The 15,504-nt window shown below is 34.6% G+C and overlaps 1 protein-coding gene across 13 annotated transcripts in view; it reads right to left on the reverse strand.

Annotated features, from left to right (window-relative positions):
• Nucleotides 1–4,527: 4,527 nt before the first annotated feature.
• Nucleotides 4,528–15,504, reverse strand: part of LOC150028978 (uncharacterized) — a 40,330-nt gene continuing 29,353 nt past the window's right edge. For 4 of the 13 annotated variants that reach the window (XM_090298212.1, XM_090298211.1, XM_090298214.1 and 1 more), the window contains 6 exons: nt 7,692–7,759; nt 7,129–7,269; nt 6,075–6,116; nt 5,401–5,540; nt 4,924–5,028; nt 4,528–4,846 (listed from right to left, as the gene is read on the reverse strand). In XM_090298212.1, coding sequence (XP_090154338.1) covers nt 4,718–4,846; nt 4,924–5,028; nt 5,401–5,540; nt 6,075–6,116; nt 7,129–7,269; nt 7,692–7,759 — 625 coding nt within the window. In that variant the 3' untranslated portion in view covers nt 4,528–4,717. Of the gene's footprint in view, nt 4,847–4,923; nt 5,029–5,400; nt 5,541–6,074; nt 6,117–7,128; nt 7,270–7,691; nt 15,160–15,504 lie in introns of those variants that run through there. The other 9 variants (XM_090298218.1, XM_090298219.1, XM_090298216.1 and 6 more) reach the window with 7 other exon arrangements.

Below are 15,504 nucleotides of genomic sequence, written 5' to 3' on the forward strand. Positions count from 1 at the left end.
CACCTTAATACAAAATATTAAGACTAGATCTAATTCAACTCAAAGTTAAGATAAAGTCACATATTAAAATTAGTACTACGTCTGCATACTCTACATAAAAGAACATAAAACTCATTATTAATGAAATAAAGATTGTTGCAATCTCGAGGTGAACAATCTAATAATGACTACACTTATTACATTTAAAATTTTTTTATTTAAAAATTTAAATTATTTATATTTTAAAAAATATTGAATTATTTACACAGAATATTTATTTATTTAATTAATATGTTCGAAAATTTACACATTACATTATATCAAATTATTCTAAAAAAAATATAATTGAAATTAATATACAAAATTTTATAGTCTTTTTTTCTATCATAATTACATTATATTATTATTATTATTATTATTATTCAAATATGATACATAAAATTACTTTCTTTTATATATTATAAAATTTATTTTTATTAATAATATTAAATTTATTCTCAAAAGAATAACCTAATATCAATGAAATCTAAATAGTAACACAAAGACTTCTTTGGTATTCTACATTTTTTTTACTTTATATACTTGTTCTATTTGTTTGTTTCTTTGCACAACTGTTTTGAGAAACCAATTGAAAGTGCTCTTAATGTTTGTTTTGATATAGTGAAATGTTTCTCCAATAATAGCTAACATGTCAATCAAAATTATTTATTTTTATTTTTTTGTTTTTATCAAACTAAACTTATATAATAAATATATTGTATTTTAAAATAAATTCCATGCATTTAATAAAAACAAAAAATGTAACTAAAATTTAGTTCTATAGTTAAAAACACATCCAAAAATAGAGATGTTTAGAAAACCTGTTTTATCCTATCATATTGTACCGACAGGGTTTGTACGACCGAGACTATGACTCTGCACCCGCCGATCATTATGTCGACTGACACCACAAAAACTATTATGCTTAAACAAGATTAGTGATGCTAATCAGCAATTAAGAGTTGGGTAATGCACTTCTAAACATGACCCAACTACTTGGCCCAATAAGAAAGGGCCATGACAACCATATAAATAGGTACAAAATCCAAGAACCAGGTATGTCATTATATGATGCCCAAAGTATCTAGTGTCAAATACTAAATTCTGACTTGAGCATCAGAGTGCCTTTTACAAGTATCATCCGAGTCTGGACTTTGTGGAGAGGCGGAGTGAGAAGAGGAGAGGAAGGAGCTCACTTGGAGATGAATAGAAGGAGTGCTAACCGATCGATTGAGGAGGTAGAGGAGTTCCAATAATTCTCTTGATTTTAATCCCGTTTGAGAATACATATCATTCATAATATATCACTATGTAACGTCAAACCACTTTGTCTATCTTTTCATAATCAATAACAGTCTATAGAATAAGGAAGTGAACATAATGATGAAATTGAAAGTATGAGGTTTTGGATGAGGGTGGAAGTGGAAAGGGAAGGACATAAAGGGAAAAGAGAGTGAAAAATTATGTTGTTTGAATGCTGGAAAAGTTAGTGGAAAATGAGTAGATTTGATTGGAAAGATAGTAGATAATATGATTGATGTGACTGAAACAAAACAAAATTGTGTGTTTGATTAATTGATCGAAATATTACTATTATGAAATTTGGAAGATTTTTAATAAAAATAAAAATAATTGTTTAGATATCCTTTGTTTATTGATATATTTCTAGAATTAGTTTCAAATAAAGAATAATTTTTGTATTAAAAGTATATATATTTATGTAATTATTGTTGTTTGAAATTTGTAATTAAAGAAGAAATCTAACATTTAAATATTTTTGACCAATACTTTTAGGTAAAGGGAACATTCGTAAGTAATCATAATGCATACCATGTCGCTGGAAGATTAAAATTCGTAACATTTCATGGAAAGCTACCATGCCACATTGAGTTTGTTAATATTTCATTTAGGATATGAATATTGTAGTTAATTTTGTTTCAATTTATCACATATAGTTATTTCAATTTATCACATATAGTTATTTTCCTCATATTCTCATCACTTTATCACATATATCTTATATATAAATATGAGGATAATCTATATCTTTTTCTTTATTTTCTCAAGTTAGTAAGAAGTATGTTTATCTTTGTTTAGACTCATGGTCATTGTTTCCCTTATATGTTCATATAAAATAGATGTTTTATACAATGATAAAAAAAAAGTGAAAGATAAGTGAAGGAAATAGATAAGTACTACCTAAAACAATTTTTGAATAAAGCTTACTTAGCATATTCTAAATCTATTAAAGTTGTACAATACAAATTCTATGTAACAAGTTTGGAAAAAATATAATCATTTATGGTTTTAATGATAAGCCCATGAAGATATATCATCTAATGTTATTTTGTATACAATAATTTCTTTTAGCACCCTATACTTTCTTCTTGCACCTCCATATGTGTGAGAAAATTTAAATTATCATTGAATTGAAAGCATTTTGAATTGCATAATCTGAATACTTATTCTTGATTGTTCAATCCAAAATTAATAAAATATATTTCAAATTGTATAATTCAAAAATATATTATAGATTGTACAATTCAAAATATGTTTCTAAATTGTGTAATCTAGAAATATATTCTGAATGTACAATTTTAGGCTGTAATCCAAAAATTTGAATTATATTTTTATATATAAAAATGTATTTTAGATTGTACAATCTAGAACATGTTTATGAATTTTACAATATAAAAGTCTAAAACATGGTCATTTTAGACTTTTCCAACACATGGAGGTGCATGAAGAAACCATGTGCATGGAGGAAGAAATAACCCTCTACATGTTGATGAATAATGATTCCAATTTGAAGATAACATATAACAAGTCAAAATTAACATGATTTAGAAGAATAATTAATGGGTTGGAGTTTAAGTAGTTGGACTAAATAAATTTTGAAGTCCATTTTCTTTACCATTGATGTTAGGAAAATTCTCCCTACATCTCCATACATTTTCCCTGCACCTCCATACTTTTTTTTTATAATTCCAACAATACCCTTATGGTGGAGAGTGTTATGTCTTTTTCTTCATTTTCAAGTGGTGATGGTTGCTTGTGGTGGCTGATGGCAAACAATGGTGCTTGAGATAAGTTTTGTTATGTTTTCGTTAATTTTTTTTTTCATTTTTTTGGAAGTCACAAAACCCAGAAAAAGAACCAGGGAAGTACAAAAATGGAGTACAAAACTAAAAAAAACTTTGCACTAAGGAACTTCGGATACAATGAATATTCTCGTCAACCCTCTCATACACGCTTAAATGATGGAACCGACATCTCTCAAATGCTACGACTAGAGAAGAATAGAAGTATTGCATTTAGAAGAGATGTATGGAGGTGCATCTTAGGTTATTTAAAAAGGGATTAGAGTTATTTAAATTTTTTAAAAAAGGTTACAACCGACTTTTCACAATTAATATGAAGATGCAGGGGGGGTATGGAAGTGGAGGAATAATTTTCCTTAATGTTAAGTAGAGGAAGTTGGTCTTAGCCCACGATTCATCACTTTAATATTATAATTTGTTCATATCTTTACTTGACGTGAGATTTCTAACACACTTCCTGATATCAAAGGCATCAAGTATGATAATAGAATGAGACCCAATGGCGGGTGGCACGATAGGCCCAACTAATCTTAACTGGGATATAATCTTAGTGGCTCATATATCATATTAAAGTAATGAAATTTAAGTTAATTCAACTTTACAAAAACTAATTTAATAAGGTGCGGTTTGCACTCACTTATACATTATAATTTGATTATATCTCTTTTCGATGTGAGTTTTTCAACATACATCCCTAATGTCGAGGATATCGAGCATTCACGTTGAAGACATCGAGCATGGAAAGGATCCAATAGTAGGTGACAAATAGATACTCATAATTACTCAAATATCATTAAGAAATGACTCTGGTGCCATATTAAAGTAATCAAATTTAAGTCTAACTTAATTAAAAAAAAAATACTCAGTAAAGTGAGATTTGTTCCATTAATTATCATTATGGTTTGGGAAACATAAAACTATTAAAGTGATCTAGGCTACTTAAAAAACATGCAATATTTAAATAAAAAGAAATTACAGGTAGCAAAATGGGTACCATTTTTTGACCAAGTCCATCATTGGCCCGTCAACCTTTTTTTAAATAAAAATCAATTTTGTATTTTTAAAATTTGTTATATATATTAAAAACACATTTAATCATATGAATATTGTGTACGATAGTAATTGATTAATTAGTGTCTCTAATAAGTTAAATTAAAATAATAATCGTATTTGTAAGTGTTAAGGATTTTCTCACTTTTGTTGTTACCATTGTTCAAATAATATCATGTTTTTGAAATGCTGAAATCTTAATCCATTGGGATTTGCATAAAAAGTCCTATGTAGTTCTTGCCTACATTGTGAGAACTGGTGCATGTACCCCTGTTATGCAATGACATAATTTTGTGTAGGTTTATATTTTTATTATTTTAAGAAAAAATAAATTAAAAATAATAAGAGACAAACACTATTTGATAATATAGTTTCTCTTCTTCAAACAAGTGAAAAAACTAGATGCTTTTATAAGGGGGAGGAGACAGAGGAATGTAAAAATAAAGTGAAAATCTAGAAAAGTAAGGATGGTTTTATAGCATTATACAATTCTATCGAACTCAATGATAACTAATTTTGTATACTTAAAATAAGAAACAAAAGAATGTTCAATGAATATGTTCCCAAGCTCCATTCACGATCTCATCATTTATGAAGGGGCGCAAAGACCACATTTGGCAGTAGCTTTCTAGTTCTTCTGATGACATCCTCAGATCTAAAGCAGACACAATCTTTTCCTGCAAGAATAGGCAAACATTTTAAGGATTCTTCATTTTCACTCACTTTAAGCTCACAAAAACACATCATTCATTACCTGCATCAAATAGTCTTGCTTTACCATGCTATATATGAAAGCCATTACCATGGCCAAATGTGTGATATCAGGACTTTGAGAATCAGACAAAGCATCCTTTTCCTCCTGAGTAAAGGTGTAATTGCTGTTCTAGTAAGCAGGGATTCCATAATTTCCACTACTATATTTATATCATGCAAATGATTCTTGAATTTAGTGGAGTACAACTTCCCAACCAAGAAGAGAAAGAGGTCAGTGAACTTGGTAGAGGAGCAGATAACAAATTCTATTTAACAGGTTTTATTTGTAAAGATTATAATAACAAGCTTCACATAACACTCTATCATCATTGCAACTCCAATAAGAAGTATCAACTGCTGGGGTTGCTTTTTCTTGGGGGAAGGGGGGAGCAGGGGAAGAAACTCAATCAAAGGAACATTTGGAGAAAAAAGTTAGCAATTAAATTAGAAATTCTTCCCAAATAAGTAATAATATTACCAAATCATTATAGATTGCTTGGTCATTTAATCCAACATCAAAATCCAGACCAGAGAAGGCTAATAATTTTCCATCTGTAGTCTGAATAGCACTTGTTACATCCCCCAATAGACCTTCAAGTTCATCAAGTATTTCCTTAGCTGCAAAACATACATGACTAGTTAAATGCCAAACTAACTGCATGTTTAGGAATGATTAATTTTTGGAATTAAAAATTTCTCTCAGAACTAGTTAAAATAAGCAATTACTTTTTAAAAAAGCTTAAAGGTATATACTAAAACAAAGAAGGCAAGATCACCATGATGGTTATAGCATAAAGTTTACAACCCAAGAAATTTTATATACAACACACAGTCGATATGAACTTTTAAATTAATGATGGCCAAACACAGCGTTAGTATCTACAACAAAATATTTTCATAGAGGAGCTAGAAAGAAGCCCATTACTGATTAAGTAATTGAAATTAGAAAGCAATATTGACTAAATGAAAATAAGTTTCCTCCAAGTTGGAAATACATCTTCGTAAATTTACATTTTATTTGGATAGGGCATTTTAACGAGTTTCTTTTCCAATCTTCAAAAGAGAAAATACATATTCAAGTCTATCATAGGATGTATACGCTTATGGAAGCATAGCAGTCATGGATCAATCATTAAAAACACGAGGCCATACCTTTTCTTATATGGTTACAGAGTCCACGTGTGCATGAGTGAACTTCCGTATGCATATTTTGCCATATTGAAACAGTTGTATAGTCAGCAGCAGAATAAATAGCAATAAATTAATAAGTAGAATTCAATCGGAGAATTGATAACTAAAGATTGTACAATGCAGATTCAAGCATATATCTTTTTGGAACAAAGACACATAAAAGAATTAGAGAGAAGCTGAATAAGTGAGAAAAGCAGACAGGATAAATGTAAAGAAACAAATTGCAAGCTGATAGCAAACACTGATACTGGAATTTTATTATGTAAAGATAAAAAATACAAAAAAGAATACCAAATTTCTCCATACATAAAACTATTTAGTACTCATAGCAGCAAACCATTAAGAGTCTTGAAGAGATTATTTTACAGTTTTGGATTTGATTGAGTCACTTGTGGAGTTGCAGGAACAATAGGATTAGGATGAAATATTTCAGGAATATACGTAGAAACCAAAGGGGAATTAATGTGGAAGTGGTTGAAAAAAGATGAGGATATCGAAACTATGCTCATTAAAAATGTCATCTTTAGAAATAAAGATTCTGTCAGTTGAAGATAAACACATATATCCTTTATGACTGGCAGAATACCCCAAACCAAACTGATCTTGAAGACAATGCTTTGCCAAATTTCGGTCACAAAATAAATAAAAAATAGGATAATTTAATGAGAACAGAATTCATGAATAAAAAGAGTAACTATTGTAAAACTGCATGAGTATAGTTTTATAAAAAATTATGGAATAATCTAATATTAACTTAACACTGCACTCAAAGAAAATCAATCGTCATACTCCTGTTAAGTAGAATAAAGAAGATTCATTGGTAACAGTATTGGTTCACTTTTAAAATATCAGACTCAAATAAAGAACAACATTCTCAATACATCATACTAAATTAAAAGGGTTAAGAAAAAAAAAATGTACTTATGAGTCACTAAGCCCATGTTGAGTCTAGAGATATACCCTAATAATGGAATGAGACAACCAATCCCAATAAAAAATAAAGAGCAGTACTTACAGTTTGTTAAACTCTGGATACTGTTGTTGAGCTTCCTACATCCAGAATTTATATAGGCTTTAACTCTCTTAGTTTCATTAGCCACAATTATCTTCTCCACTAATTTAGAACTCATATCTATAGGAGGCCTCCCAATAAAATCTGCACAATTAAAGTTAAAAGTTATAAAATAAGGAGGCGTTTTGTTCCATGGAATCCTTTTGCATTCCCGAAAAATGAAAGTACAAATCTTTATTCCTATGTTTGCTAGAAAGCTGGATACCATTGTTGGTACAATTTTTATATGCATGATAGAAGTTACTTTGTAACCTCCATTATAAAGTTCATTATTTTATTTTATTACTTTAATTAATTTAGAATTTAAAAAGTATTTTCAGAAATATGAAAGCTAACCAAACATATTTTAGATATGCCTAGGAATAACTTTCCAATTATAACATTCCTAGGTAGACTACGTTCCTGGGAATGATAAATCATGACTTGAAGCAAACGCCCCCGAAAGTGAATAATAAGCAATATCATTAGTTTACAGTAACACGTGCTAAAAAAATCTGTATAATTACCAAGCGCTTGTTGAAATCCAGACAGCAGCTTGCTTCCAGCAATTCCCAACTCATCAATCTTTGCAATCCTATCATAGGGTAGCTGTTGAGAAATAAAAATTTATACAGATATATTATGTGATAAAGAGAATACAAAATATTTTTTATTTTATTTCTATGTATGCATATATGAGTGAGTATGTATGTGTTAGGGAACCAAGATTGTTAAAAAGAATAAAATAAGAAAACTGATAGAAAGTCTAGTATTATTGATGATCATAGGGAAATATTAAGGAAACAGTCCCACTGCCATAGAGCAATGCTCCTTGTCCATAGCAAACTAACAGATTATCCCTCTTTATATATGAGTGAGTGTGTTATGTTATGTGTTAAAGGAACCAATTTTCTTATAAAGGAAAAGAATAGGAAAACTGATGGTATTATTATTGATGATTAAAGGAAAGGGAAACTGATACGGTGATGGAGCAGGGAAGGGGAAGAACACAAAGAAAACTAGAAAAATAAGTGCTGGGATAGAGATATATCAGAATAAAAACAACTTTTATAGGATAAAAAAAAATATAACCAACAACATGCCTACTCTACTAGTCTAGTGGGGTATATAATACCCTTTGAAAAACTATTTGTCCTCATGGACAGCTGTGCTGAAAAGACTGAAAAGCTATAACAGAAAATCCTAACAGAAAAGGGGATCCAATCCCTACAAAAGACAAAAGAGATCCTTCTAGATATAATCCTTTAACCAAATGAGCCTAGATGTCCTTCTAATGGGCCTTGTGCTTGTGAGTCCCGTATCAATAGTCGACCCCTGCAAAGCAACCTTGTCCTCAAGGTTTTGGATGGATGAACTTGGCGGAGAAGTTGTGATGGAGGACATGGTGGTATAGGAACTAGGGGTGTGGGAGGTAAAATGGGGTGGTGTGGTTATTGTTGGGTTATTATTGATAGTGGGTGTTGGTGTTGGTGTTTGGGGGGGGGGGGGGGGGGGGGGGTAAGATTGGGCCCCGCTGGATTTTTGGTGGGTGTTTGTTTGGGGAAAAAGTCTGGGGAGTGGTTGGTGGGCCACGGTAATTTTTGTGGCGTGGGGGTGGATGTGAGAGGGTGGGAATAAATTGGGAAAGTGTGTTGGCTTTTGGGCAAAGGGGTGTGGTGTTGGCAAAGGGGGTTGATAGTGGGTTGTAGATTGGCATGGGAAACCCAAAGGGCAAGGTTTGGAATGAGATTGGTTTTGTAACATTGGAATTTGGTGTGTGCCAGCTACTTGTATTGAATGCGGCACAGAGTCACATGAAGTTGCTGCAGGGAGTTGGTGACGTGGCACAGTATGGGCAATTGATGGAGATGAAGTGGCGTGCGCTGATGGTGTGGGTAGATGGTTAGGTGCATTTACTTGTGGAAGTAAATGGGTAGGTGAAGGTAGGTGCGGGAGTAAATGGGCACGTGAAGCAGAGGTGGGTGGTTGGTGAAGGTGATGGATTTCCTATGAGCTCTTCTTAGATGATTGGTTGAAGATGGTGCAGAAACTTATGGATGAGAGTGGACAAGGTCCTCCTAAGAGGTGTGGTGACCTTGAAGGTGCATGAAGAGTATGGACATGGGGAGGTTCGACCAGCCCCTTTGTAGGTGGTGAAAGGAAGATTAAAACCTAGAAGCTAGGCAAGAAGTAAAGTATGACACTAAATGGGCAGCATAACTGATGGCAAATTTCATGAAGGTCTTCTTGAATCATGTAAGAAAAATGGTGCGGAAGCTATGAAGGTGTGTGAGCAAGATCCTCCTAAGAGTGGTGTTGATCTTGAAGGTGCATGATAGGTATGAACATAGGGAGGTTCGGCCAGCCCAAGGAAAGATGAAGGATGTGAAGTTTAGAGCTTAGAGTTATAGGGAGAAGCAAAGCTTGGCACAAAATGGCAGCATAACTTTACTCACAATAAACTTGCAAATACAAGGTGTAGGCCTTCCTATTTATAAGCTAGATGGCCGTATAAACTAAGCTAATATCTAATGAAATGAAAGCCAAATGAAATGCAAATCACCAAGCACATGTGCCATGTGCTCATGACCGGCCAAAGCTAAAGAGATTCTAGAATGTTCACACAATTATGCTTTCTACACTACTCTAATTACTAAGCACCCCTAATGGGCCTCCATGTAACATGTACAAGGCTTTCTCTCTTCCATCCGTGGCTTCATTCAATTGGGTGTGAATGTGCTTAGCCATTGATCTTGTAATTGGGCCTAGACGGTCTAGGCCTCCCCCTAGACGCTCCATGTGTAGCCTTCCCTCTTCACGTCCTAGATGCTCCTTCCTTGAGTCTAGACGCTCATCATGGTCTAGCTTTGGGTCTTGGCTTTCATGGTGGGATGTGCTTGGCCCTCCTCCATCATCCCCTCCCCCTTGGAAAGGATTTGTCCTCAAATCCAGCTCGTCATCGTCATTGGTACCTACAAATGGAGAAAGATCAATTACATTAAAAGTGTCATGAACTCCATATTCATGAGGTAGGTCCAATTTATATGCATTGTTATTGACTCGCTTGAGGACTTGAAAGGGTCCATCACCTCGGGGACTTAGTTTGGACTTCCTTTGAGTTGGAAATCTATCTTTGCGAAGGTGAAGCCAAACTAAGTCTCCTTCCTCAAAAATTATTTCTTTCTTCCCTTTATTGTTGTATTTTGTGTACTTCTCATTTTGTTGTTGTATTTGAATTTTAATCTTCTCATGCATTTTCTTTACAAAGTCGGCTTTAATTACTCCTTCCTTATGCACAAAATCTTGTGGATTAGGAAGAGGTATCAAATCCATGGGTGTGAGAGGATTAAAACCATATACTACTTCAAAAGGAGAAGCATTAGTAGTCTTGTGAACTACTCTATTGTAAGCAAATTCAATGTGGGGAAGATACTCATCCCAAGATTTATGGTTGCCCTTCATGATAGCCCTAAGCATAGTCCCAAGAGATCTATTGACTACTTCGGTTTGACCATCCGTTTGAGGATGACAAGAAGTTGAAAATTGTAGTCTTGTTCCAAGTTTGCCCCAAAGAGTTTTCCAAAAGTGGCTGATAAACTTGGGATCTCTTCGGATACTATACTCCTAGGGAGACCATGAAGTCTCACCACTTCTCTAAAGAAGAGTCTAGAAATATTTTGAGCATCATCTACCTTGTGGCATGGAATAAAATGGGACATTTTGTTAAAACGGTCCACTACCACAAAGATAGAGTCATGGCCTCTTGCAGTCCTAAGAAGTCCTAAAATGAAATCCATGCTAATGTCTTCCCAAGGAGCATTTGCAATCGGCAAAGAGGTGTAGAGTCCATGAGGCATTGTTCTAGACTTTGCTTTTAAACATGAGATGCATCTAGAACAATGTCTTTGGACATCTTTCCTCATGTGTGGCCAACAAAATTTTGCTTTTAAAAGGTCTAAAGTCTTATCAACTCCAAAATGACCCATGAGTCCCCCCTCATGTGATTCTTTGACAAGGAGTTTCCTATGTGTTCCTTGGGGAATGCAAAGTTTTCCCTCTTTAAAAAGATATCCCTCGGACACATAGTAACCTCCTTGCGCTCTATGTAGACATTGGGCATAGATGGATGAGAGTTCTTGATCTTCTTGGTAAAGCTCTCTTATGTGGTCAAATCCAAGAATTTGGGCACCATTTTGAAAAGAGTGTATGCCGTCTTGAAAGAGCATCGGCCACTATATTGGTGCTTCCTTTCTTGTATTTGATTACATAAGGAAATTGTTCAAGAAATTCCATCCATTTAGCATGTCTCTTGTTGAGCTTGTGTTGACCCTTTAAATATTTTAAAGACTCGTGATCACTATGGATGACAAATTCTTTGGACACAAGGTAGTGTTCCCAAGTCTTTAGGGCTCGCACAAGAGTATAGAGCTCTTTGTCATAGGTGGGGTAGTTGAGGGTGACACCATGGAGTTTTTCACTAAAATAAGCAATGGGGTGTCCACCTTGCAACAAAACCGCACCTATGCCTACCCCCGATGCATCACACTCTATCTCAAAAGTTTTGGAAAAATTTGGGAGAGATAGAATTGGTACATTGGTGAGTTGAGCTTTTAGCCTTTGGAAGGCTTGCTCATGCTTTTCATTCCAACAAAATGGAACATCTTTTTTAACAAGTTCATTCAAAGGAGAAGCTAGACTAGAAAAATTAGGCACAAACCTTTTATAGAAGCTAGCTAACCCATGAAAACTTCTTACATCACTTACATTTTGTGGAGTTGGCCACTCTCGGATGGCTTTGATTTTCTCGGGATCTACATGCACCCCCTTTTTGTTTACTATGAAGCCTAAGAAAACTACACTATCTACACAAAAGGTACACTTATCCCTATTTGCAAAAAGACTATTTTTCCTAAACACTAGAAGAACTTCCCTAAGGTGACTTAGATGGTCTTCTAGGGTTTTGCTATATACTAAGATATCATCAAAATAAACTACTACATATTTACCTATACAATCCCTCAAGGTGTGATTCATAAGCCTCATGAATGTACTTGGGGCATTAGTAAGCCCAAAGGGCATCACCAACCACTCATATAATCCAAATTTGGTCTTAAAAGCGGTTTTCCACTCATCACCCTCCTTGATTCGAATTTGGTGATATCCACTTTTAAGGTCAATTTTGGAGAATAGAGTTGACCCATGGAATTCATCAAGCATATCGTCAAGCCTTGGGATTGGATGCCTATACTTGATGGTGATGTTGTTGATTGCTCGACAATCACAACACATGCGCCATTTTCCATCCTTTTTGGGCACCAACAAGACAGGTACAACACAAGGGCTTTGGCTCTTTTGAACCCAACCCTTCTCCAACAAGTCTTGAATTTGTGATTCTATCTCCTTTGTTTCCTCGGGGTTGGTTCTATAAGCAGGCCTATTTGGTAGGCTTGCCCCCGGAATGAAATCAATTTGATGTTCTATACCTCTAAGGGGAGGAAGCCCAATGGGACCCTCATTAGAGAATAGATCTTCAAATTCACTTAAAAGATTTTCTATTTGAGGAGGTGAATTCATAAGTTCACTACTTGTGGCAGTGCATGTAAGTGCTCCTTTATAAAAGATAAGGCTTGGTTGTTCAACAAGAAGCAAATTTTCAAAAACGTTTTCAAGAGGCTTTTCTTGTTGACCAACCTTGTGGGAAGGAACACTCTTCTCCCACGCCTTCCTATCCCTAAGGATTTTCTCTTTTTCTAGCGCTTTTTTTTTTGTTTTCCTCATCCCTCTTTTGCTTCATTTGTATCTGGTCTTTTACCACTTGAGAATGTGGTAAAGGACTAAGTACAAACTTTTTATACTTGTGGGTGAAGGAAATCTCATTAGTGAGACCATCATGTAAGGTTTTCTTATCAAATTGCCATGGTCTCCCTAATAAGATATGACAAGCTTCCATAGGTACTACATCACATAAAACCTTATCTTTGTAGTTCCCTATGGAAAACTTGATTTCCACTTGCTTGTCTACATGTAGTTCCCCATTTTCATTAAGCCATTGAAGTTTATAAGGTTTTGGGTGAGGAACTACTTGTAGCTTAAGCTTCTCCACCATCCTAGCACTACAACAATTGCAACTAGATCCACTATCCACAATGAGAGAGCATATGTTTTCTAAAACATTGCATCTTGTATGAAATATGTTCTCTCTTTGTGTTTCAATGGATGTGCTAGGGTGATTGTTGAGGGTTCTCCTAATCATAAGCAATTCTCCCTCTAGTGGAGCTACCCTCTCATCCTCTCCCCCCTCCTCTCTCTCACTAGGCTCATCCTCGCCACTAGTGTACTCATCTACACCCTTAAGAAACAAAGTCCTTTGGTTTGGACATTGTGCTTGCACATGCCCTCTACCATAGCACTTGAAACACTTAACATCTCGAGCCCGGATGAGTGGGGTGGAGGTTTCTTTGGTGAAAGGTTTGGTAGGTTCTTTTGGTTTTTCTTTTGATGTACTACCCTCCCTTCTAAACTCTTTCTTGGGATAAAAGTTAGAGTAAGGGCTCACCTTTTGACTTGACGTTTTGCGTAAAATTTGTTGCTCAAGTCTATCTTCTTGGTAAGGTAAGAGCTCCACTCTATCTTTTATCTCAAGTGATAGGCCACTAAGGAACCTAGCTATTGTGGTATCCTCCTCTTCTCTAATGGATGCTCTCATCATGTAGAGCTCCATTTTTTGTCTATACTCTTCCACACTCATGTTTTTTTGTTGGAGTCTTTGGAGCTTGTCCATCAACTCCCTATGATAGTAGGAAGGTATGTGTCGGCGTCTTAGGGCTCCCCTAAGGTCATTCCAATATGTAATGGGAGGTTCCCTATGAAGACGCCTTTCTCTTTCGAGAGAGGTCCACCAATACATGGCGTTCCCTTGGAAGCTAAGGGCGGCTAAGGGTACCTTACGTTCCTCACTTACCCTATGACAAGCAAAGAGTTGTTCTACCTTCATCTTCCAATCTAGATAGATTTCTACATTTTCTTTTCCATGAAAATGAGGTAGGTCTACTCTAGTTTTCCTTGGCACCTCTTGCTCCCTTTGCCTATTCCTTCTAGGGGTGGCTGGTAGTAGTCATTAATTCTAAGGCTTCCCTCCCCTAGAGACTCATTACTCCTAGATGTATGAGTATGAGTTTTTTTTTATTTTTGTGATTTTTGGGATTTCTCCTCTTGGGCTTTAGCCAATTCATTGATTTTATTCTCATTCTCCAATTGTCTAAAAGAAATCATTTGTACAGCTTGTGAAACTTCTTTTAAAAGAGATTTTATAGATTTGACTTCACTTTCAATAGACTTTGGAGAGTGAGGAGGTGAAGACATGACTAAAGTTTTTGTGTATATAAGTGTTTTACTTTAAGGAAATTTAGGAAAGTCAAAGAAGGTAGTTTTCCAAGTAAGGGAGGTGAGTCACAAAGGACTACTTAAGTACCAAGCCTTTGCCTTAGCCAAAAACTATCCCTCAATGTCTTCACACAAAACTTCCTCTTAGTACTACTTAGAACACAATTAAGTTGAGAAATCAAAACTTTTTTTTCAATGCAAGAAAACAATGTATGCTAACTAATCAACAAAGCTAGACGGTTTATCACAAACTTAACAAAATAAGCATGCAAAGCGTCACTACTAAGTAAAAGAAAAGGCAATTACAAACAATTAACAATTGCCAATTAAGAATTCTATACTAGTCGGCCCTAGGTGAGGCTTCTTGGACACTTTGAGCCCTTGAAGACACACTCACCGTCTAAATCGTAATTAAGAGGTAATTAACGCAAATTAAGTTGCAAGGAAATTAAGAAAAACTCCCTTTGTTGATCCTCTTTTTGCTAATTGCACTTCCTTGTTATCTTTGCTTGTTGGCCCTCCAAGTGTTTGTAGTGTTTTTCAAGAAAGCTTGTTTCGGCCTTGACTTTGTTTCCCCTTAGAATGAAGGTTTTAATTCTCCAATTCCAGCACCTATCAAAAGACTAGACCTTACCCAAGTCAAGTTTCCATTCAATTAAGCACCAAAGGAGAAATAAATTCCAGCACCAAATTAGAGGTCAACGAACAAAAGCAAGAAACAATTTAATTGAATAAAACAGTACCACCAAAAGCAGTTAGATTATGACAACTAGAAAGAGGTCCAAGAAATATTAAGCAAGCAAATAAAAGGTACCAAAATAAAGGTAGACACACAAAAGAATCCTAAGAATGGCACTAGAATTAGATGACCAAATAAAAAAACAGCACCACTGGAAAATGTTGTGGGCCAGAAACGTGTTTTTCCCCAATTTATGCTGAGTTGTGTTTTTAAGATAT

Source organism: Phaseolus vulgaris, chromosome 2, assembly GCF_051622355.1.
Source record: "Phaseolus vulgaris cultivar YP4 chromosome 2, ASM5162235v1, whole genome shotgun sequence".
Classification (NCBI taxonomy): Eukaryota; Viridiplantae; Streptophyta; class Magnoliopsida; order Fabales; family Fabaceae; genus Phaseolus; species Phaseolus vulgaris.